Genomic DNA, 22683 nt, shown 5'->3' on the forward strand with positions numbered 1-22683 from the left:
TGTTCCTCTCTTTCTTCACAGCCATTTACAATTTATCTCTCTCCATGAGAGCTGAAAAGAAGAAAATAAAGACCTGGTTTTAGAGTTCCTGGAAGTTAGCTGCCCTTTCCCCTCACTTTTTTCTATAATCCAGCAAAGGTTATGGCTTTTCCTCTTTTCTAAATATTCTAGTCATTAGCTTACATAGACACTTCATATTTCTTGGTGCAAACTGCTGTGCAGTTCACAACAGAAGAATATCATTGTTAGTCTATACTTGAAAAAATAATCACATAAAGCAATCTGTTCTTTTACTTCCTTTAACTTTTGCATAAGCATAGTCTATTTAGTCCTTATAAGTAAAAGCTCAGTCTTTGTCTACCTTCTCTTGAAGAAAGCACCTGGTATTCTTTGTTTCTGATATTAAGCAGATGGGAAGGAAATAGTTGAAACAGCCCTGAGGAATGCATAGCAAGGAATGGCAAAAGCTGGCAGAAACATTAGTTCCTGACCTTGGCAAATCCTTTCTAAAAATTTTCTCTAAGCTTGTCTTCTTCACCTTCAGTTAAGATTTTTGCTTATTGGAGGGACAGGATATTCCCTTTAGACTATGTAATTGTCATATTGTGATGCACAAATAGTGTTCCACTACTACATCATAGGAGAATTTTGACTTGTGAATAAATGGAAGACTCGAGAAGAGAAATGACTAAATGGCATAGATACTGTTGCCCTATGGATTTATTTTTAAAAGATCAAGACCTATTAACATGTATAAGGTAAAGAGTTTGCTTAAGTACTGTCTTAGAGTTACTTGCCCATGTTTCTTTTTTTTTTTCTTGGCCTCTTTGTAAAACTCTGATGCTTCTCATTTTCATTTAGTCAGATGTTTTCCTTCTTTTAGTCCTCATGTGTTATTTAACACTATTCATGTGATAATCCCCCATATGAACACTGGTGGGCAAGATTTGAGTTCTGAACTACAGGTAATTCCTTTCTAAAGGAACTTTGCCTCAAATATTCTTTGTTTAATATTCATATTTAAATATTGATGCCTATATTTCTCTGACCAATTTTCCAATCTGTACTATCTTTTTAATTTATATTTCAAAACAAAAGATACAATTTTTGGTTATAGTAGCAGTGTAGGTTATAGTACTTTCTGGAACCCTCCCAGATAACAGTCAGTGAAACTTTGAACATTTTGATAAATTATATAATTTATCAAAATTATATAACAGCTGAAGCAGATGCCAGAGGTAGTATATATATCCCCATGATCCTCACTTTAATTCATACTGTTATCCCTAAATTGGATTTGGTTGCTAAAACCTAAGATGTCGTATTGCTTGTGTGCTCATTCTAAGAATGGTGCATGCTTTTAGAATGGTCTAAATGCCTAGTTTGGGTTATGTGTTGGAGCCACCACTATTTGCAGTAACATTTATTGCTTGGTAATACTGTTAGAGTAATTCCATTCTTTAAATTAGAATGGCCATGGTTTGACTTTAAAAAGGAGTTGGTTGGTGTACATTGCTTAGAATACATTTCGACGGATTTGGTACTATTCATTTAGTTTTAGGATATAATTGAATGTTAAACTTGAATGAATTAGCTACAATAGTCATATCAGTCTCATTCCTTTTTTTAAAATTGCTTTTAATAGCATACTACCTCTCTTTACCTCCTCTTCTGTCCAGGCTTTGCAGTATATCACTCAAAACAGATGGGTAGTTTTTCTCTTTAAGAAAAGATATACTTGGGGAGAAGTTTCAAGGTACAATTTGTAATAATTTAACATTCTACATGTGTGTTTTTATTTGTTTTTTGCTTTGGGGGTTTCTTTTTGCTTTAAGCATAGCATAATGTTTTCTAAATATTAGGATTTTATCTGGGAAATCCTGCTCATTAGGGCCACCACTAGTCCATATAGTACCTTCCATGTAAATTAGAAAAAGGCACCTTTTCCCTGGGGACAAGGCCTCACAAGATGTAGTGCAACTGGAGTTTGGCTCCTGCTCACCCTTGGCCAGGCATTCTTGTGTAGTAAACAAAATGCATTACCCTGCATGGTACAAATAAGATTCCGAACTTTGTACTGATTTGGATTTGTTTTGAAAAATCCATGATAGCAAAAGTAGCTCAAGTTTTAAAAATTTATGTGTATATAAAATTCTAAAACTAAAAGTACAGCAGAAGTAAAATAGTATTTCCTTTGCAGAACAGTACGAAAACCAAATGAAAATAATTTTTACTTCAAATATAGTATTATTTTGCAATTACTAGTTATTTTGCAAATGTATGATGCCTACGTTAAACTTTACTACATTAATAATAACCAGTCATATATATTCTTTAATTTTTAATTGAAAAATAGCTCATTTCCCATAACGTATAGACATTCTGATCCCATAATTAATGTGTGAGCATGTTATGCAGTTAATTGCATAGTGCTTTGTATTAACAGTACGATAAGTCTTATAATTAAATGTTTGGTTTTTCCTACTTCCTCAGGTACTTTGGTCTGGAAAGCCATATGGTTCATCTCGAAGTATTGTAAGGAAAATTGGTACTAATTTATCTTTGATCCAGTGTCCAAGAGTTCAGTTTCAGGTACTGTATATTTCACATTTTTGTATTAATATATATATTAGGAATATAAGTAAGCTAGACAGCATTAAAAGTGTTTTTTGAACCTTTTCCCCCCTACTAATGCCACTATCAATAGTGTAAAAGAAGATAAAATCCAGAGTAAAGTCTTTCTAATCTTAGTTCCTCTGTGAAGTGATTATTTAAGATCTAATACCTATGCCAGGATTTAGCACATAATAAGCCAAGCAGTTTTTAATTCCCAGGTGACCTCAAATGTAGGCCTTATATTACTTTAGGAGCTTCAGGTACTGCCATCTTTTTCTTTAATTACACCTTCCTCTTTGGACAGCCAGTCTGTTCACCAAATATATTTTGAGATGTCTATGTGCATGCTATGTAAGTTGCTTTCTCCATCTTTGGTTTAAAACTTAGCGTTAATTGTATGAACTATTGCCTTGGTAACAACAATGTTAAAACAAAGAGATCATTGTGGTTCTCTGAATGAGGTGATAGTCACACCCTTAATTAGGATTACTTTTGAAAGGTCAGGTCTGAGTATTCTCTTCTAGCATCAAAATCAAGAGCAACTCTTTGGAGACAAATTGTTCTGTTCTTGATTTGGGCTTTTGTTCTTTATTGTTGTTATAGTGTTGGACATATATCATATAGCTTTGTTTTTGTTTTTCAGTAATTCTATATAGCAGTAATACGATAAAACCTTTCAGATTAACATTTAAGAAAATAAGGTTCAGCAGATAGTGATACCAATTTAAAATAATAGATTAGCATGTGGAATGTGGAAGATATATTTAGCTCATAATTCAATAGGCCAAAGGTGGCCCCGTGGACTTATGTCATACTTGTAAACACCTCTTCTTGGTAGATAGAGGTGAAAAATCTGTTCCTAAATGGAAGAAATTAGTGTTCATTCAGTTCGACTAACAAGGTTATTCATTATTGCGCTTATACTCCCACTTACAAATTGACTGGCAAAACCTTTGTGCATAAGTCTGGAAATGGACAAATTGGAACTTTCTAAGAAGTAATTTTTATCAAACTATAGGTTTAAAAAAATCAAAATTAAGAAATGTGTGGTAGTGAGTCTCTCTAGCATAATTTCTGAGAATTCAGTTCTTTTAGACACAAGTTACTGATTGCTTTATTTGCCAGCTTTCTTCAAAAAACTATTGTCTTAACTAAGGCTTATTAACTTTTTCTGATTGCTCAGTTCTATTAAAATTTTCTTTTTTATCTACTCAACCTAGTGGCAGGAGAACTTGTTTCAACATTTGTGTTCCTGTAGCTGGAGACATGTAACAGGAGATGGAGATAATCTCTCATTTTCTGGTAGCAACCCAAATCTGCCTTGATAGTCAGTGAACTAAAGTACTAGAGTCAGGTAAATTTCATTGGAAATACTCTATCTCAGTGTTATTAGTCACTTAAAAGGGAATGATTGGAAGAAGAATATTAGCTTTATTACAGGAGCTGTATTTGAAAAGAGATGGGTTAATATAAAGAAAGGAATAAAGTAAGAAAATTGGGTAATTTGAGAATGTAGTGGAATACAGAAGACATTTGTTTATAGTGAGATTTTTATTTCCAGGCAGTTTTGTAGCATACAGAGTCTTTTCAAATTCAACATCAGTATTAAATTGGTTATTTTACCTGCTACTTAGATATTTTAAATCTGCTATTTTTGCTCTGTATCTTCAATTTTTTTTTACTACATCTATTAGAAATATTAAAAAGTAGAGTCGTCAAAGAAAATAAAAGTGCAATTTAGAGTAATAAAACTGAAAATGCATTTTTGCTATTTTTCCGGCTCATTTGGGGGTTTGATATGGAATGTAATTTGAACTAAGAGTCCAACATGAGTAAATACTACTACAGATAGTTTGGAACTGGGGAACCACACTTGGGCCTACTGATACTGCTTCTTACCTTAATAGGTTGTTTTGAGATAGACACACACATTTTCCTCCCTCTTGTTGCTCTGGTCTCTTTCATTCTGCCCTTTCCCTCCTACCCCCTTTTTTTCCCCCATTCTAGGTGTGTCATGACTAGAAAGCATTAATACATGCTCGATTTTTAAAAAGTGACCACATTACTCAGAAACATTAGTGTCTGAGTCTCAGCTAGAATATTTAATTGAGCATTACAACTTTCAGACTAGTATTCTTTATACAGGTATACCTCTTGGCCTATTGGTGTCACTGTATATCACCATATTAAAACACAGAAATTCTGTTTTCAGTTTTTCTCATGATGGTAGGAATTAGAAAAAAAAGAGGAGCAATTAAGTATGTCTGTAGGCAAAAAAAGCTAGAGATTATTTTACAGTGTTGCTCTTAAGAATGCATGTTTTTTATTTGGCTATAGTAAATGGTGGTAAGAGGGACCGAATCTATTTACTATTACACCCTTTTTGGTAAGAAACAGAACATTCTAGTACCATTGTTTTTATTTTATGAACAGTCACATGAGGACAAAGTTAACTCTTCTAATATTTCATTCTAAGTATTTCAACTTTGTACACGCTTTATTTTTTTCTTTTATTCATTTTATTAAGTGAATCAGTTTCCTTGGTTTACTATTACATTATCAGAATATTTTAAATTACTTTAGGAAAATTCTTGGAATATAATTGAATTTTAGATAATTTAGATTGTATAACATGTTCCATTGAACTACTTAAAAATAGTAAAAATACAATGCTGCTGCTGGATTTTTGTTTTGAATCAAATGTTTTTCACACTTTCTAAAAGGAACTTGAATACTTATAAAATAATAAGCACTAATTTTAATTTAAAAATTTATGTCCTTGATTTTTTGGGGAAAAAAGCCTATTCCTTTCACTGCTGTTTGTTTTTTTTTTTCTCCTATTAACAATAGCGATGGTAGGACAAGACCTTGCTGGAACCTTTAGTAAGTTGACCTTTTTCTAACTTTTATCAGTCATCCATGCATGTCAGTAGTGGTGTCTAAATCATACTTTGAAGAATTTCATATTGTCAGTCCCCTTGCCTGCAATGACTTCACCTTAACTGGTATACTCATTGAATTGTCCTTCCCATTCGATGCTTATGTTACTCTGTGCACATTTCAGCAACAACTAAAATGGACTTTTTTTTAAATTAGTATTATTTTTCAGGGTTGTTTTTTTTTTTTTTGAATTACTTCAAAAAGGACTTCATTAGGCTTCTTTTTCAGTGGCATAAATCACTGTTAGAAATGATACAGATCCTATCAGTTCTGGAACTGGTTCTTGACAGTATCATTAACTTTTTTCATTTCATTGAGCACATGTTACAGACATGGCATTATTTCAATGATGAAATATAATCAGTACTTCATAGTAAGACCATAAAATAATGTATGGTCTTTAATTACATTATAAAATACTCTGAAAAGCTGCCTCAATGTGTTAACTTTTATATTTTTTACTATTTTTTAAAAGTATCTTTTTGCTTCCTTCTATAAACAAAAATATCTGAGATGATGTCGGCAAGTTTTGTAATTTTTATGGGAAAGTAAGAAGTCTTGAGGTCAAACTAGAAACTGGTAACCGTATTGGAACATATTTTTATTTTCTAAACAAAGAATTATCATCACATTAATCTTCATGAACTAGCACTGTCATGGTTGGGGCCGTTCAGAGTTTGGCGCCCCCAACAGTAGTGGGGAGGAAGAGGGATAATGAAGGCAAGGCCTATAGTTAGCATATTCCCTCGGTTCTTCTTTTTTTGACATAGTGAGGAATCACAGGTCATTGAGATTTAATAGTTTTATTAAAAGTATATTTTAGAAAGACAAAGAATGCCCCAAGGAGGCACATGGTCCCAGTACTGTAACCAACCCAAAGGGGCCAAAATGACTACAAAAGGGCAAAAAGGCCACAAATGGCCACCAAAACGGGGAGAGAGCCCAGAAGGGCAAAAAGGACCCAGAATCGGGAATGTCTACCTTATATTTGCGCCATGATGTGTGGTTCCAAAGGCATTCCTAGGTGATTGGCAAGTGAGGTCATTTTGATTGACACTTGGCTGCTATACAGCTTTGCCTAGTACGCAGGTACCTACTCAGAATTCAGTCTGTTCTGATTAGATTCATGAACTTCTTCCTGGCATGATCATGAAATTATAATGATGATATAGTGAGGCCGAAGTTAGGGACAGTACTTTCTGCGCATGCGCGTTTGTAGCTGGTTTAGGCCTGCAGCTTTTATGGCCTTTGTGTTCTAGGATTTGGGTAATTTATAACTCTAAAAGGGAGGTATTTCTGGGAGGTGCTTAAGGAAGGTCTTCAAGGGAAGTTTCTATGGTTACAGAGCTGGGCCCCTATTCCTTTGTTCCCCTATAGCTCATGTCTGACTAGCTACTTAACAGCACCTAGGAAGACTCCCTTCTGGCTTTATTTTTATGATCTCTCTCCTACAGAATAGCCCATTAATACTATATCTTCTGGGATTTCTACGAGATTTGGGGACCTTCTTGTTCAAGTATCTCCAAATAACCCACTCAGAATCTCCCTATTATAATGTTTTAGGAATGTTAATATACATTCTGTTTTCAGTAATGGTTTGGAACAGAATATTACCAGATCCCTCAGTTTCTTCAGATCTTATGTGATGCTTGGTTCCCTAGAGTTAAGTTGTATAAGGTACCCATTTACTGAATACGTTTGTTTATTGACTTACTTGGTAAAATTTCTGAAGCACTTTAGGGAGAAATACAAAAATCTAATTTTTGATTTTTTTTGATCATGTCCTATTCTTTCACAATGTACTTGCTGAAGCTTATCGTTTTTTTTCTCTTCTGACCACAATTATACCACTACATGTAAAACATTGGTATTTTGAAAGCCTTTTCTTCTTAATTCCATTTTTTTAACTCAATTAGCAATTTGTTTTCTCTCATCTCTACCCCCATTCTTCCCCAAAGCAGTAATTTAAGGCATTTTAAATACTTGATGCTCTTGATATGTTATTGTTAAAATACCAGTTTTCAAGTGCTATTTCTAATGCTATTTTATTAAGTTGATAATGTTAGGTAATTATAATATTGAAATGGGTACACATATCAGCTGATAATATTCAGTTAAAATTTTATTTATAACATTAAAGATGTTAAACTTTTAACTATATTAGTATTATGTGTTTTATATATATATGTATATTTTATATTTTTATATTTGAGGAAGCAGCATTATTTAGTGTAGCTTCCAAAAGCTTGATCTGGCAATGATAGTATTAAGGTTCAAACAAAGCATGGATTATAGTACAAGCTTTCTGATAAATATGTTAATAATTAAATTTCTTTGGCCTTTAAATTTTTTTTCTTCATTTAAAAAGTGTGCATCTTCTTTATTTAGACTTTATTCCAACTTCTAGGATGTTTTATATTCTGATAACTTTATTTTTTTATTATTCACTGACCATCTGACTCTGAGGCATTACACTTATAACAAAACTTGAATTAAATTATATTTCCATTTTTAAGGTAAATTTCAGAACTTGCATGCTCTTTATTTCAAAATATTCTGTTCCTTCATCTATGTGTTCTCTAGCTAATATTAGGTAGAGAATCCTGATGTGCTATTTGGATTTTTTGTTCTTTAACACAGCCAGTAATTTTATTTAAAAATAGAGATTTAAGGATTTTAAAAAATGTATTTTCAACATTATAACAGCTTGTATATTTAATATTCATTTAAAAATATTCTCAGATTTAGCATAAATTGATCACTTGCTTATTCTTGTTCCTAAACTTTTTTTTTAAAACTAGATAGCTTTAGGGAAAAAATTGATTTTTAATGCTTACATTCTAAAATTTTTTTTAATGTTTTAGGGTGACCAGAGTTGTTTGTTTGTTTGTTTGTTTGTTTGTTTTAATTGAACCAGTCTCACTTGACCTGTAACAAAAATTGAATAAAGTTAAATTAGAATTCAGAGATCGTCATATACTGTCAGGCAAGTGTGATATAACTACTGGACCCTTTTGTGGGGACCTTTAGTGGAAACATTAGAAACTACCCATATGTTTGTAACTCTAAAGCTGATGATTTTTATTTAGGTAATTAAAAAGTTTTATTTTAATATTTTGTTGCCAGAGACAAACTTTCCCTGTTTGTAACTTACAGCTCACCAGCCCTACTACAGAATGGAGCCCCAGTCACCTGGGAGAGGATGCAGTAGCATCTTTTGCTGATGTCGGATGGGTAGCCACAGAAGAAGGAGAGTGCTCAACAAGACAAAGGTTAGTCTGTAAGCCTATAAGAGCTGACATGTGTTTATTATTTTAAAAGATGATACCTTTGCGACATTTCCTTTTAATAGCTGAATTTGATCTCTGATAACTAACCTGTTTATTTTTATTTTTTTTTTTGAGCAGTCTTTTCTGTTCATTTTAAAAGCTCAGCTAGTATTTATAAAGTTCCTAGAGACATGTAACCATGTCCTAAGTCCTTATGAATTACAGAATTCTCTGTAATATAAGTTTACATTCTAATATGAGAGACCAGGAAGAACTGTCACAAATATGTTTAGATAAGTACAGTAATTATAATAGTCTTATTGGGGCAGAGGAGTCAGTGTGGGTCATATTAGGGAATTTGTCTAAATACTGGACAGTATTTCCTAATTTGTATTTTATAAGATTTCCTCGTGAACAGCATGAAGAATAGAAGGGAGTCAGGCCTGGAAATAGGCCAAATAAGAGATGATCAGAGTTTAACTAAAACTGACAGAAGACCTGGAGAAGAGAGACAAAGTCAAGAGATAGTAAGAGAATTGAAAAGATTTAAACCTTTTCAATATTGAGGTTAAGAAAGGAAGTCTAGGATAACTCCCAGGTTTCTGGGTGGGATAATTATGAGAATGATGCAACAATTAATAGGAATATAGGGAAACAGATTTTTTTTTTTTTTGGTGTGTGACAGTTGGAGGAGGTATTCCAGTCTAGAATATGTTGTATTTGCATTTCCTATGGCACATTCACATTGCTCTAAAAACAGTTTGTGTAGCTAGATATTGATAAATATAGATAGAATGGCTGATAATCATTGTGTTCATGGAGCATATGTAAGACATGAAGTACATTTATATTCTGGACAAAGCCTGCATTTGAGAGCTTAATCAGGAAAAAAGAGGAAAAAGAAGAACCACCCCTCCCCAAGCCTACTCCCTAGCCCCAGGGAGAAGTGGTTCAGGAGGCAGGAGAACTGGCAGAGAGTATTGTCGTGGAGGCAGACACAGGACAGTTTCATGGAAGAGGAGTAAACTCTAGTAGTCACTGGTGTCAAAAATTTAGAGGCTAGGTAAATCAAAAAAACAGCAAGTTTCAATTTTGTTTTGCAGTATGAAGATTATCATTGGCTTTAGCAAGATAATTTCACTTGAGTAGTATTAGTTGGATAAAATAAGCATCATGTAACCCAAGAGCATAGAAAGAATTTGATTTGAATGACAAGTAGAAGTGAGGACATAGCAGTAGATGAACATAGACCAGGATTAGCAGGTAAAGAGCCTTTCTTTTTTAAGATATTTATTTTGTAAATTAAACTTTTTATTTTGAGATAATTGTAGATACTTCACATGCAGTTGTAAGAAATAATACAGAAACATTCCCTGTACCCTTTACCCAGTTTTCTCCATTGGTAATATCCTGCAAAACTGTGGCACAATATCACAAGCAGTGTACCCTATGGTACAGTACATTTCCATACCTTCAAGAGCTTCCCTCACATTGCCTTGTTACGGTCACACCCACTTTCCTTCCCTCTCTGGCCTCTCCTTAATCACTGAACAAGTATGGTTTTCTGTTTTCTATTTTCACAATTCTGTCATTTCAGGAATGTTAAATAAATTGGATCATACAGTATACAACCTTTTGGGACTTTTTTCACTAAGCACAATTCTCTAGTGTTGTGTATATTAATACTTCATTCCTTTTTATTATTGAGCAGTATTCCTTTGTATGACAATGAGGAAAGGGCGTTTAAGCTCCTGATTAAATCCATAACCAAGAAAGAATAATGATCCTCCTTAAAATTCTTCATTAAGGCAAACCATGGACGCTAATCACATATACCTTCTGCAGGGTTTCAACACTAAAGGTCAGTCATTACAGAAAAATGGCCTGTTCTTTCTATATCCTGATAAAAATTGCCTTAAAGAACTTCAAGGCAATTTGATTGTTTTCAGACTTCCTGATGCCAGGGAGGGCACAGCAACTCAACCTTATCTTTATATTTCTTCGAAACTATGTACCCTAATTGAAATTTCTGACTTACTAGGTGTATATCTGCTTGTTTTTCTGCCTGTATAAGTGCCACTCACTTCTTTAAAGTTAGCACCATTTCAAGGCTTCTTAAAGCTCTGCTCTTGGGCTATCGTCCCCAGTAAGGTCCAAATAAAGCTTTCTTAGTTAAATATATAGAGATTGCATTTTCTTTTCATTAACAACATTTTAATTACAGTATGTCTTGGTGTGGGTCTCTTTAGATTTATCTTATTTGGAACTGTCTGGGCTTTCTGAATCTGAATGTCTGTTTCCTTACCCAAAATAGGGAAGTTTTTAGTCATTATTTGCTTCAAAAGGTTTTCTATCTCTTTCTTTTTGCTACTCTAATTGGGAGAGTTCCACTGCCCTGTCTTTGACTTTACTGCTACTTTATTCTGCTTCGCGTAGTCTATTGTTGAACACCTCTAATGTATTTTTTTTTTTTAATTGTTATTCTTCAGCTCTGTGACAAAGAGAAATGTGGGCCATTTTTATATTTTCTCTTTGTTGAAGTTCTCACTGTATTGATTGATTCATTGTTCTCCCATGTTCAGCGATCATCTTTTATGACCATTACTTTGAACTTCGTATCAGCTAAATTATCTCCTTTTCATTAAGGTTTTTTCTCCCTAAGGTTTTAGCTTGTTCTTTTTTTTGTGGGGGGGAGGGCATATTCCTTTGCTTCTTAATTTTGCTTGACTCTTCTGTATTGGTTTCTCTGTATTAGATCAAACAGCTACCTCTCCCAATCTTGAAGAAGTGGCCTTGTGTAGGAGATGAGCCTTCTTGTTCAACCCTGGCCTAGCTCTTGACTGTCCCTCGAACCTCTGTGATTGTCTCAGCAGCTTGTTTTTTCTTATTTTAAGCAACTTATTTTTAATAGTTCCAAGTCATTCAGAGTGTGCCAAGACCTTTCCATATTCTAAAAGGGAGGATCTCAGTTAGTACCTAGATTCAGGCAGATTAGAAGCCAGACCCTCAGTCAGCAGTATGAAAATATACAAAGAAATATAGTCCTGAGGGACCCCAAGTATAAGCCCCACTGGCCACCAGAGCCAGGTGATCTGGAAGTATCTCCTGGGCAGCAGTCACAAAAATGGGGGCTACAGATGAGTGCGTAAGCTTTCGGGGAGATACCAGTGAGCTACGGTGAGGCAGCGGGAGAAGGCGAAGCTGCTGTCAACCAGCCTGCATTCTCTGAGAGCATTTCTCTAGACTTCTAGATGTGTGCCAGACCTGACGTCTGCCCCTCAGGCCAAAGCTGGCCAAGCAAATAGATCTCAGGAAGACTGGAGATGTGTTTCAATCTGCTCTCTGTGCAGTGAGGGCTGTAGTCCGCCAAGAACTGTCTCTTTGATTGTTATAGTCACATGGAACCCAGGAATGCAAGAGCTCCTTGCCTTCAGAGCCAGGTAATCAAGGGTTGTCTTTTGGGTGGTAGCCACAAAATCGGCACACCAGACATAAAAACGGGCACAGACATGTGTAAAAGGTCCCCTCTGGAAGATAATGGTGCTCTGGAGCAAGGCAGAAGGGGAAGGTGAAGGTGGTGCTTGCAGAGAATTGGGAGAAAGCCTAGGGTTCTGGGGAGAAAAAAATATGGTACTTAAAGTTGGTTCCTGGCAGCCTCCATCCTTAGAATATACCCCAGCAGGCTTCTTGATGTGTGTTAAATTAGATGAGTGCCCCTCAGGCCAAAATTTTAAGATTAGCAAATGAGACTCTTATGTAAAGTCTGGATAAGATCAGGGATCACTTAGAGAACCCTTTTCTCAGATCACTATAGCCTTGTGGGTCTTGTGGATACAAGCCTTATTGGTTTTCACAGCTGGATGTTATGGATGCTCATCTATCTGGTGCAGGTCTTAAAAGTTGGGATGCCTCATGTGGTGTTCAAATTCTTCACTCCACAGGAAGAAGCTCTGGGTTTTGAGTACCCTCCTGAGTATAAGTCATTGTGCCTGGGGTGGGGTTTATGGCGAGATTGTGTCTCAGCCTCTTCTACCACCTTCAATGTGGTTTTTTTTTTCTTCTCATATGATGTGTAGTCATTGCTCAGCTAGTTTTTACTTTTTTTTCCCAGAGGAAATTGTTCCTTATGTAGCTGTAGATTTAGTGTGTCCACTGGAGGAGGTAAGTTGAGAATCTTTCTATTTTTCCTGTGTGGCCATCTTGAATTGGAACTCAGTATTCCTTGGTATGGAAGGATCAGTTTGTGTAACAAAGTACCAGTTGATGGACATCTGGCTTGATTCCAATTTTTGGAATAAAGTTCCTAGAAATGTTGGTGTACAGTTTTTTTTGAGTGAACATAAGTTTTCATTTCTCTGGGCTAAATGCCCATGAGTGCAGTATCTGGGTCATAGGAGTCATAAGGTCGTTTATGTTTAGAGTTTAAGAAACTGACAAAACTATTTTCCAGAATGGCTGTGCCATTTTACATTCTCAGCAGCAGTATATGGCTGATCCGGTTTCTCTGTATCCTCATCAACATTTGGTCTTATCACTTTTTATATATATATGTGTGTGTGTGTGTGTGCGCGCACGCGTGTACACACATATACACACATATATATTCTAACAGGTGTGTAGTGATATCTCACTGTGGTTTTGAGTTTCTTAATGGATAATGATATTGAACATCTTTTCACATGCTTATTTTCCATCTTTATATCCTTTGGGGTTAAATATCTCTTCATGTCTTTTATCTATTTTCTAATTGGATTCTTTTTGTTCTAGATGTGAGTCCTTGTCAGTTATATGATTTGTAAACATTTTCTCCCACTTCATAGCTGTCTTTTCATCTATTTAACAGGGTCATTTCACAGAGCAAAAGTTTTTAATTTTGATAAAGTACAGTTTATCAATTTTTCTTTTAATGGATAATGTTTTTGCTGTCAGTGTAAGAACCCTGTGCCCAGTCTTAGATCCTGAGGATTTTCTCCTGTTTATTTGTTTGTTTTTAATTATATGATCCCTTCTCTGTTTTTTTGGTGTCAGTATTAGCTTCATAAAATGAATTGGAAGGTGTCCCTCTTTTCTGAACAGATTGTGTAGAACTGGTAGGAATTCTTTAAACATTTGGTAGAATTCTCCAGTTAAACCATCTGGACCTGGAGATTTCTTTTGGGGAGTTTTAAAATTATGAGTTCAATTTTCTTATTAAAGTTATTGGACTATTTTATATTGGATGAGATATAGTTTTTGCTTTTCAAGGAATTGGTCCATTTCATCTATGTGGTGAGATTTATGTGTATATTAATATTCTTGGTACTGCAGGCCCTCGAATAATGTCATTTTGTTATAACAACAACAACAAAAAAATCAGTTACTGGCTAGGGCCATTGTCTGTGTGAAGTATGCACATCCTCCCCATGTCTGCGTGGGTTTTCTGTGGATACACCAGTTTCCTTCCACATCCTAAAGATGAGCACATGAGGTTAGGTGTGTCTAAATTGGAATTTCACTTTGATTTATATATGTTTGGGTATCTTTCTTTGTATAGTTCTTCTGGTGGGTTTACGTATCAACAGCAAGTCCTCACATTATGTCTTTTGCTTCATTGTTTCATTATAATGTTGATGAAATGTTGTAGAAACTTAGCCTTTGGTAAAATTGGTTCCATTATATGTCATTTTGCATAAAATTGCAGAACCCATTAAACACGAAGGGAGGACTTGCTGTACTAGATTGTATATTCATAACTTATTACAGTCTACTGGTGGTCTTATTTTACCTGTACAAGGTTTTTCCTTTATGTTCCTGTACCGTTTTCTATAGACATTTAGAATCACATCAGACAGTATTGTTTGCTTCAACCATCATACAACATAGAAAACGAGAAAATAAGTCTAGCGACACACATTTTTTGCTTGCTGTATTTTTTTTTCTTATTGATGTAAATTAAAGTTCCTCCTTTTTTTGCTTTCTTTCTGTTTAGAGAATTTCGTTTAGCCATTCTATTAGGGTAGGTCTGCTTGCAATGAATTCTTTTAGTTTTCCTTCATTTGAGAATTCTTGATTTCCCCGATCTGAAAGGGTATTATGCTGGGTATAAGGTAATGAGTTCACATGGTTCATTTTTTAGCACTTGAAAAATGTGCCAGTTTCTGTAAGCCTCTGTGGTTTCAGATGAGAAGTCTTCTGTCATTGATAGCTTTCCCTTATAGGTACGGTGTTCTCTCTAGGTGCTTTAAAATTTTCTTTGTCTTTAGTTTTCAGAATTTTCATAAGATGTGTCTTGGTGTGGAATTTTTTGGGTTGATCTTGTCGGTCCTTTTTCATATTTGCCCTCTTTTTCCTTTCCTTCTGGGTCCTGGTGATACAAATAATAGATCTTCTGTTATAATCCCACTATAAGGTCACTAAGAGTCTTTTTCCCCTAGTCTGCTTGCTTTCTGTTTTTCAGACTGGATAATTTCTGTTGTTCTATCTCCAAATTCACTGATTCTCTATCTTCTCGATTGTGTTTTTCATCCCATCTATTATGTTTTTATTTCAGTTATTGTACCTTTTAGTTTTAAATTGTTTTGTGTCTCTTTCTTTTGCTGAGACTATTTTTTCTTAAGTTTTGAAAGTGATGCTGATTGCTTATTGAAGCCTTTTTATCATAGCTGCTGTAAAATCTGTCAGATAATTCTAACATCTGTCATCTCAACTGGCATGTATTGATTGTCTTTTTCTATGCAGTTTGTCTCTTTTTTAATAATAATATATACATTTTAAAAATATTTTTACAGTCGAGATAAATTATTACATTTGCTTCAGGCATACATCATAGTGACTATATTCCCTATGTTATACTTCACATCTCCATGACTATTTTTATAACTGGCAGTGTGTACTTTTTAATCCGTTTCACTTTTTTCATTCATGCACCAATCCCCCTCCATCTGGTTACCATCAAAATTTTTCTTAGTATCTATGAGTTTCTGTTTTGTTTGTCCATTTATTTTGTTTTTCATATTCCATATATAAGCGAAATCATATAGTATTAGTCATTCTCTTATTTTACCTAGCATAATACCCTCTAGGTCCATCCATGTTGTTGCAAATGGCAAGACTTCATTATTTTTTTATGGCTGAGTAATATTCCAATGTATATATGTATCACAGCTTTATACATTAGTCTATCAATAGACAGGTTGCTTCTGTATGTTGGCTATTGTAAATAATGCTGCAGTGAATATCGGGGTGCATACATCTTTTCTAATTAATATTTTGGTTTTCCTTGGATAAATAACCAGAAGTGGAATCCTGGGTCATATGGTAGTTCTCTTTTTAATTTTTGAGGAACCTCCATATTGTTTTCCATAATGGCTGTGCCAATTTACAGTCCCACCAGTAGTGCACGAGGGTTCCCTTTTTTCCATATCCTTGCCAACACTTGTTCGTTGAGTTTTGGATGATAGCTATTCTGACAAGTGCGAGGTGTTATCTCATCACCTCATGTGCTTTGTAGTTTTGATTTGCATTTCCCTGATGATTAGTGATATTGAGCATCTTCTCATTTGTCTGTTGTACATCTCTGTGTCCTTTTAGAAATGTCTATTCAGGTCCTCTGCCCATTTTTTAATTAGATCGTTTTTTGATGTTGAGCTATGCGAGTTCTTTTTATATTTTGGACATCAACCCCTTATCAGATGAACAGCATTTGCAGATATTTTCTCGGTTGACTTTTTGTTTTGTTGATAGCTTCCTTTATGATGCAAAGGCTTTTTAGTTTGACGTAGTTCTGTTTATTTTCACTTTTGTTGTCTTTGCCCTGAGAGACATATCCAAAAAAATATTGCTAACACCAGTGTCAAAGAATTTATTGCCTATGTATTCTTTTAGGTGTTCTATGGTTTCAGGTCTCACATTAAAATCTAATCCATTTTGAGTTTAGCTTTGTAACAAATTGGTCTAATATCATTTTTTATATGTGTCCAGTTTTTCCAACACCATTTATTGAAGAGACTAGACTGTCTTTACCACATGTGTATTCTTGCATCCTGTGTCATAGATTAATTGACTATGTAGGCATTGGGTTCATTTCCAGGCTCTATTCTATTCCGTTGATCTATGTGTCTGTTTCTATGCCAGTACCATGTTGTTTTGATTACTATAGCCTTGTAGCATAGTTTGGTATTAAGTAGTGCAATACCTCCAACTTTGTTCTTCTTTCTCAAGATTGCCTTGGCTATTCGGGGTCTTTTGTGGTTACTTATAAATTTTAGGAATATTTGTTCTAGTTCTGTAAAAAATGCCTTTGGTATTTTGATAGGGATTATATTGAATCTGTAGATTGCTTTGGGTAGTATGGACATTTTAACGATGTTAATTCTTCCTATTCGTGAGCATGGTAGATACATTTATTTGTGTTTTTAAGTTTCTTCACTATCTTAGTTTTCCATGTACAGATGTTTTTACCTCCTTGGATAAATTTATTCCTAGATTTTTTAAATTTTTGATGCAGTCATTAATGGGATTGTTTTCTTAATTTCTCCTTCTGATAGTCTGTTATTGGTGTATAAAAATGCAACTGATTTCTGAATATTAATTTTGTATCCTGCTACCTTACTGAATTCATTTATTCTAACAGTTTTTTGGTGGAATCTTCAGGATTCTCATGTCATCAGCAAATAACGAAGTTTACTTCCTTTTTGATTAAGATGCCTTTTATTTCTTGTCTGCTGTGGCTAAGACTTCCAATACTATGTTGAATAAAAGTGGTGAGAGTGAACATCGTGTCTTGTTCCTGGTCTTAAAAAGCTTTCAGCTTTTCATCATTGAATACGATGTTGTGGGTTTGTCATATATGGCCTTTATTATGTTGAGGTATGCTCCCTCTGTCCCTACTTTGCCGATAGTTATTATAAATGGATGCTGGATTTTTCTCGAATGCTTTTTCTGCATGTATTGATATGATCATGTGATTTTTATACTTCATTTTATTCATGTGGTATATCACATTAACTGATTTGCAGATATTTAATCAACCTCGTATCCCAGGAATAAAGCCCACTTGATCATAGTGTATGATTTTTTTAATGTATTGCTGAATTTGGTTTGCTAATATTTTGTTGAAGATTTTGCATTTATGTTTATCAGGGATATTGGTCTATATTTTTTTTTTTTTTTTTTTTTTTTAGTTGTGTGGTTTTGGTATAAGGGTAATGCTGACCTAGTAAAATGAGTTTGGGAGGTTTGCCTTCTCTTCAGTTTTTTGGAATAGATTGAGAAGAATAGGTATTAATTCCTCTCTGAATGTTTGGTAGAATTCACCTATGAAGCTATCCACTCCAAGACTCGTGTTTGTTGGGAGTTTTTTGATTACTGATTTGAATTCATTTGTACTTATCAGTCTGTTAACATTTTGTTATTTCCTGATTCAGTCTTGGAAGATTGTATGTTTCTAGAAATTAAACCATTTCTTCCAGGTTGTCCAAATTGGCATATAATTAATTGTTCGTAGTATTTTCTTAAAATGGTTTGTATTTTTGTGGTGTCTGTTGTCACTTCTCTTTCATTTCTGATTTTTTGGGGGGGGGCCCCTTTTTTTTTCTAATAAGTCTGGCTATAAGTTTTTTGTTTATCTTTCAAAGAACCGGGTGTTGGTTTCATTGTTCTTTTCTATTGCTTTTTAAAAACCTTTTATTTCTATTCTGTCATTTCCTTCCTTCTACTCACTTTGGGCTTTGATTTTTCCCTAGTTTCTTTAGGTGCAAGGTTATTTAACTATTTATTTGAGATATTTCATGTTTCCTGTGGTAGCACTGTATTGTTATGAATTTCCCTTTTAGAACTCTTTGGCTGTGTCCTACAGTTTTGGGGTCATTGTATTTTCATTATCATTTGTCTCAAGGTATCTTTTCATTTTTTCCTTATTCTCATTGTTAACCCATTTATTGTCTAGTAACATATTATTTAGCCTCTACGTGTTCACGTTTTTCAGTTTTCTTGTAATAGTTTCATACCATTGTGATCAGAGAAGATGCTTGATATGATTTCAGTTTTCTTAAATTTATTGGGACTCGTTTGGTGTCCTATCCTGGAAAATATTCCATGTGCATTCTAAAAGAATGTACATCCTGCTGCTTTGGGTGAAATATTTTAAAAATGTCTATTAGTCCATTTGGTCTAATGTGTCAAAGGTTGTAAAGCCCATTAGCTGATTTTCTGTCTGGATGATCTATCCATTAATGTCAGTGGGATGTTAAAGTCCCCTACTATTGTATTACTGTCAATCTATTTATGTGTGTCAATAATACTTTATATATTTAGATGCTCCTATGTTGGGGGTGTAAATGTTTACAAGCATTATATTCTCTTTGTGGACCGATCCCTTTATCATTATGAAATGCCTTCTTTGTCTTTGTTAGTTTTTGTTTTAGAGTTTGTCTAAGTATTGCTACCCCAGGTTTTTTTTTTTCATTTCTATTTGCATGAAATCTCTTTCTCTATCCCTTTACTTTTAGTCTGTGTGCGTCTTTTGATCTGAAGTGGATCTCTTATAGGCATCATATGTATGGGTGGTTTTTAATTTGTTTTTATCAATTAGCCACCAATGTCTTTTGATTGGAGCACTTAGTCCATTTACATTTAAAGTAATTGTTGAAAGGTATATAGCTTTTTATTGTTTTCTGGTTGTTTTTGTACTTCTCTGTTCCACATTCTTTTTCTCTCTTACATGTTAGTGACTTTTTGTAATGTTATATATGGATTCCTTTCTCTTTATTTCTCATATATCTCTTGTAGATTTTTGCTTTGTGGTTACCATGACCTTCATATATCCCAAGCTATGTTTATAGCAGTCAATTTTAACTGATGGTCACTTAAGTTCCAACACATTCTAAAATCACAATTTTACTCATGCCTCTACATTTGTTTTTTGTCCTTATTAACTTCTTTTGTGTATGTTTGTGTATATCCCTTTATTTTAATTACACATTAACTTTCCACTTTTTTAACCTTTATACTAGCTTTATAATTGGTTGATCCACTGCTTTTACTCAGTGTTCACCTTTGTCAGTGAGTTTTTTTCTTTCCTATATTTTCTTATTCATATTTTTTATCTTTTCTCAAAGAATTCCCTTTAACATTTCTTGTAGTACTGGTTTAGTGGTGATGAACTCTTTAGCTTTTTCTTGTCTTGGAAAATATCTCCCAATTCTAAATGACAGCCTTGCTGGGTAGAGGAATCTTAGTTGAAGATTTTTTCATCACTTTGAATATTTTGTGCCATTCTCTTCTACCCTGCAGTGCTTCTGTTGAAAAATCAGCATATAGGCTTATGAGAGCTCCCTTGTATGTATCTACTTTTCTGTTGCTACTTTTAAGATTCTTTCTTTGTGTTTAACTTGCTATTTTAATTATAATGTGTTCTTGGCATGGGCCTCTCTTGGTTCATCTTGTTTGGGACTCTACACTTCTGGACTTGTATGTCCATTTCCTTTGCCAAGTTAGGGAAGTTTCGGTCATTATTTCTCAAATAGGTTTCCAGTCCTTTTCTCTCCTTTAGAGACCCCTAAAATGTGAATGTTACTAACACTTGTTGTCCCAGAGGTCCCTTAAACTATTCCTTTTTTTTTTCTTTTTTCTGTCCCAATCGTGTTTTCTGCTACCTTGTCTTTCAGATCACTGATTCGATACTCTGCTTCTTCTAATCTGCTGTTGATTCCCTCTAGTGTATTTTTCTGGTGTGGGGTTTGTGGTCCTTTGAGTAAATATGTGCAGCATGAGTCCAGCCAGGCCACTTCTGTGGAGGAGTGGCTGGAAGAAGCAGTATAGCGTTTTGGGTGGGGTGGGGTCCTTGGGAATCACCAGGGCTGGACGACCAATGTTATCCATGTTACTGGAGATTTGACACCCTTTTTCACCAGACTGACTGGTGCCTGCCAGCACTTCAGTCCTGGAGAGAATTGCGCCAGCCCATTAAGAGCATTGTGTCTTGATCTCCCGTAGCCATTTCTCTCTCAGTGATGCAGTCCCTGCTGGTTTCATAGCCAGGTGTTACAGAGACTCATCTTCCTGGCACTAGCATCAGAGGTTGGGACCACTCGCTCCTCACAAGGGATGTTTGCAGCCAAGATATCCCTCCCAGTTCTTAATCGCCACACCATGAGTATGGGCCCTGACCTGTCTGCGTCTCCTCTCCTACTTGTCTTGACATGGCTTTTTCTTTATAGCCTTAAAGGAATTATGTTCAGCTAGTCTTCAGGTAGTTCTCAATTGTGGGTGTGTTGTAATTTTGATGTGATTGTGGGAGGAGGCTATCTCAAGAGTTTACTCATTCTGCCATCTTGACCAGAGGTCCTAGTTTGTGTTCTTTCTGGTTCTTGGTAGGAGTGATTTTTGAATGAAACCTAGATCTTATTTAACCCTTTTCTGTTAGCTGGCTTTCTCCGATAGCACTCTGGTAGGGGAAGAGGGAGTGCTACCTTGTTACTGCCAGGTGGAAGCAGAAGTCCAGGTTTCTCAAGGGCCCTCTGTTCATGGCCAAGGGTGAGTACTCCTTATTAATGATCTGGCTCCCCTTAAGCCTCCTGTGAGTGTCCCAGCGAGCAGGGAAGGTGCCTTGTTACTCCTCGGACTGGAATCCCACGCTCCCCACATTGTATCCACTGATAGCACAGGGAAGTGAAGTGCCTTGTTAAGTCCTGCTCCCTGCCTTCTCTGACACCATCTTGCAGGGTTTGAGGCACCTCATTACAGCCTGGCAGGAGTGAGAGTTCACCTTTGCTGCATGGGGGACATGGGGCCACAATGTTTTCTGTGTTGTCTGGCTGAAGTAGAGCGCTTACTTTTTTATGCTGTCTGTCTTGGGAGACTGCCCTTTCTTGGTCCTTTAGCTGAGAGAACAGGCTTTTTGTTGGGGCTTTTTCCTTCTGCATACACTGGTATTTTTGGCTTACCAGGGACTCCTGAACCCAGTTTGGGATATATGAGGCAAAAGAAAAACTCAAGGAGCTCACTCCTGTTATTTATTTTTTTATTTTTTGGATCCTAAAGTCCCAGCCAGTCCGTCTCCTTTCCACCTTTCAATCTTCTTACATTTATTTGTTTTATATGTAATGTCCAGTGTTTTTAGTTAGCAGGAAGACTAGGGAAGAGTACATCTGCTCCATTTTCCAGAATACATCTGGAAAAAGAAGTCTTTGAAGGTTGTTTTGTTTTTTTTTAACACAGATGTCATGTTTGCACTGGATGTGACATACTGGAGTATTCATTATGGGGATTGTGATTACAGAATAATTGAGTTGGCATAATGGCTCTGAATTGTATGTGTGATGTTGAAAATAATTGGTTAAAGGGTCTTTGAAAAAGTGCCTAGAAGTACACTAGGCAAAGATAATCTGGACATGAAAAGAAGGAAACAGAGGAGACCCATTTGGAAATGAGTGATGCTCTAGAGGAGGGTGTTGACAGGTAGTGAAGTGCCCCCAGAGTTCCAAAGTTAGGGACATTGGTGGCCCAGGCAACTAGAAAAAATTGGGCAGACTTTTACAAGTGTGGTGTCATATCGCTTTTGCATTGATTGTGACAAAATGTAAGTGTACATAAACCTAGTTGGCTGGGAAGGGTGTTCTCCATGTTTATGTTTCCTGGTACCCAGTAAATAGGATGATATATAAGTCTCACCGTATTCCATGGGAGGGAGCTTTGAGGAAGCTCTACTTTATCAGTTTCACATACCAGAAAAACAGTACATCGTACAGTGTGAAGAGGTAGAGCAAGGTTACCATAATATTTTAAACAGTGGGACAAAGTGGAAGCAAGGATAAGTTGATGGAATTGTACTTTGACAATTATAGAATAGTACTCTTACCAGGCAGTTTGAGTCTTTTAT

The 22683-nt window shown here is 35.3% G+C and overlaps 1 protein-coding gene across 2 annotated transcripts in view; it reads left to right on the forward strand.

Moving 5' to 3' along the window:
- The window catches only part of MTFR1 (mitochondrial fission regulator 1), a 51737-nt gene that overhangs the window by 19354 nt on the left and 9700 nt on the right, over positions 1–22683 (forward strand). The window contains exons 3-4 of one of the 2 annotated variants that reach the window (XM_039841764.1): positions 2494–2592; positions 8713–8828. In XM_039841764.1, the coding sequence (XP_039697698.1) occupies positions 2494–2592; positions 8713–8828 (215 nt within the window). The remainder of the gene's footprint in view (positions 1–2493; positions 2593–8712; positions 8829–22683) is intronic. The other variant, XM_039841765.1, reaches the window with a different exon arrangement.

This window comes from Pteropus medius, unplaced genomic scaffold (genome assembly GCF_902729225.1).
Source record: "Pteropus medius unplaced genomic scaffold, Ma_sr-lr_union100, whole genome shotgun sequence".
Taxonomy (NCBI): Eukaryota; Metazoa; Chordata; class Mammalia; order Chiroptera; family Pteropodidae; genus Pteropus; species Pteropus medius.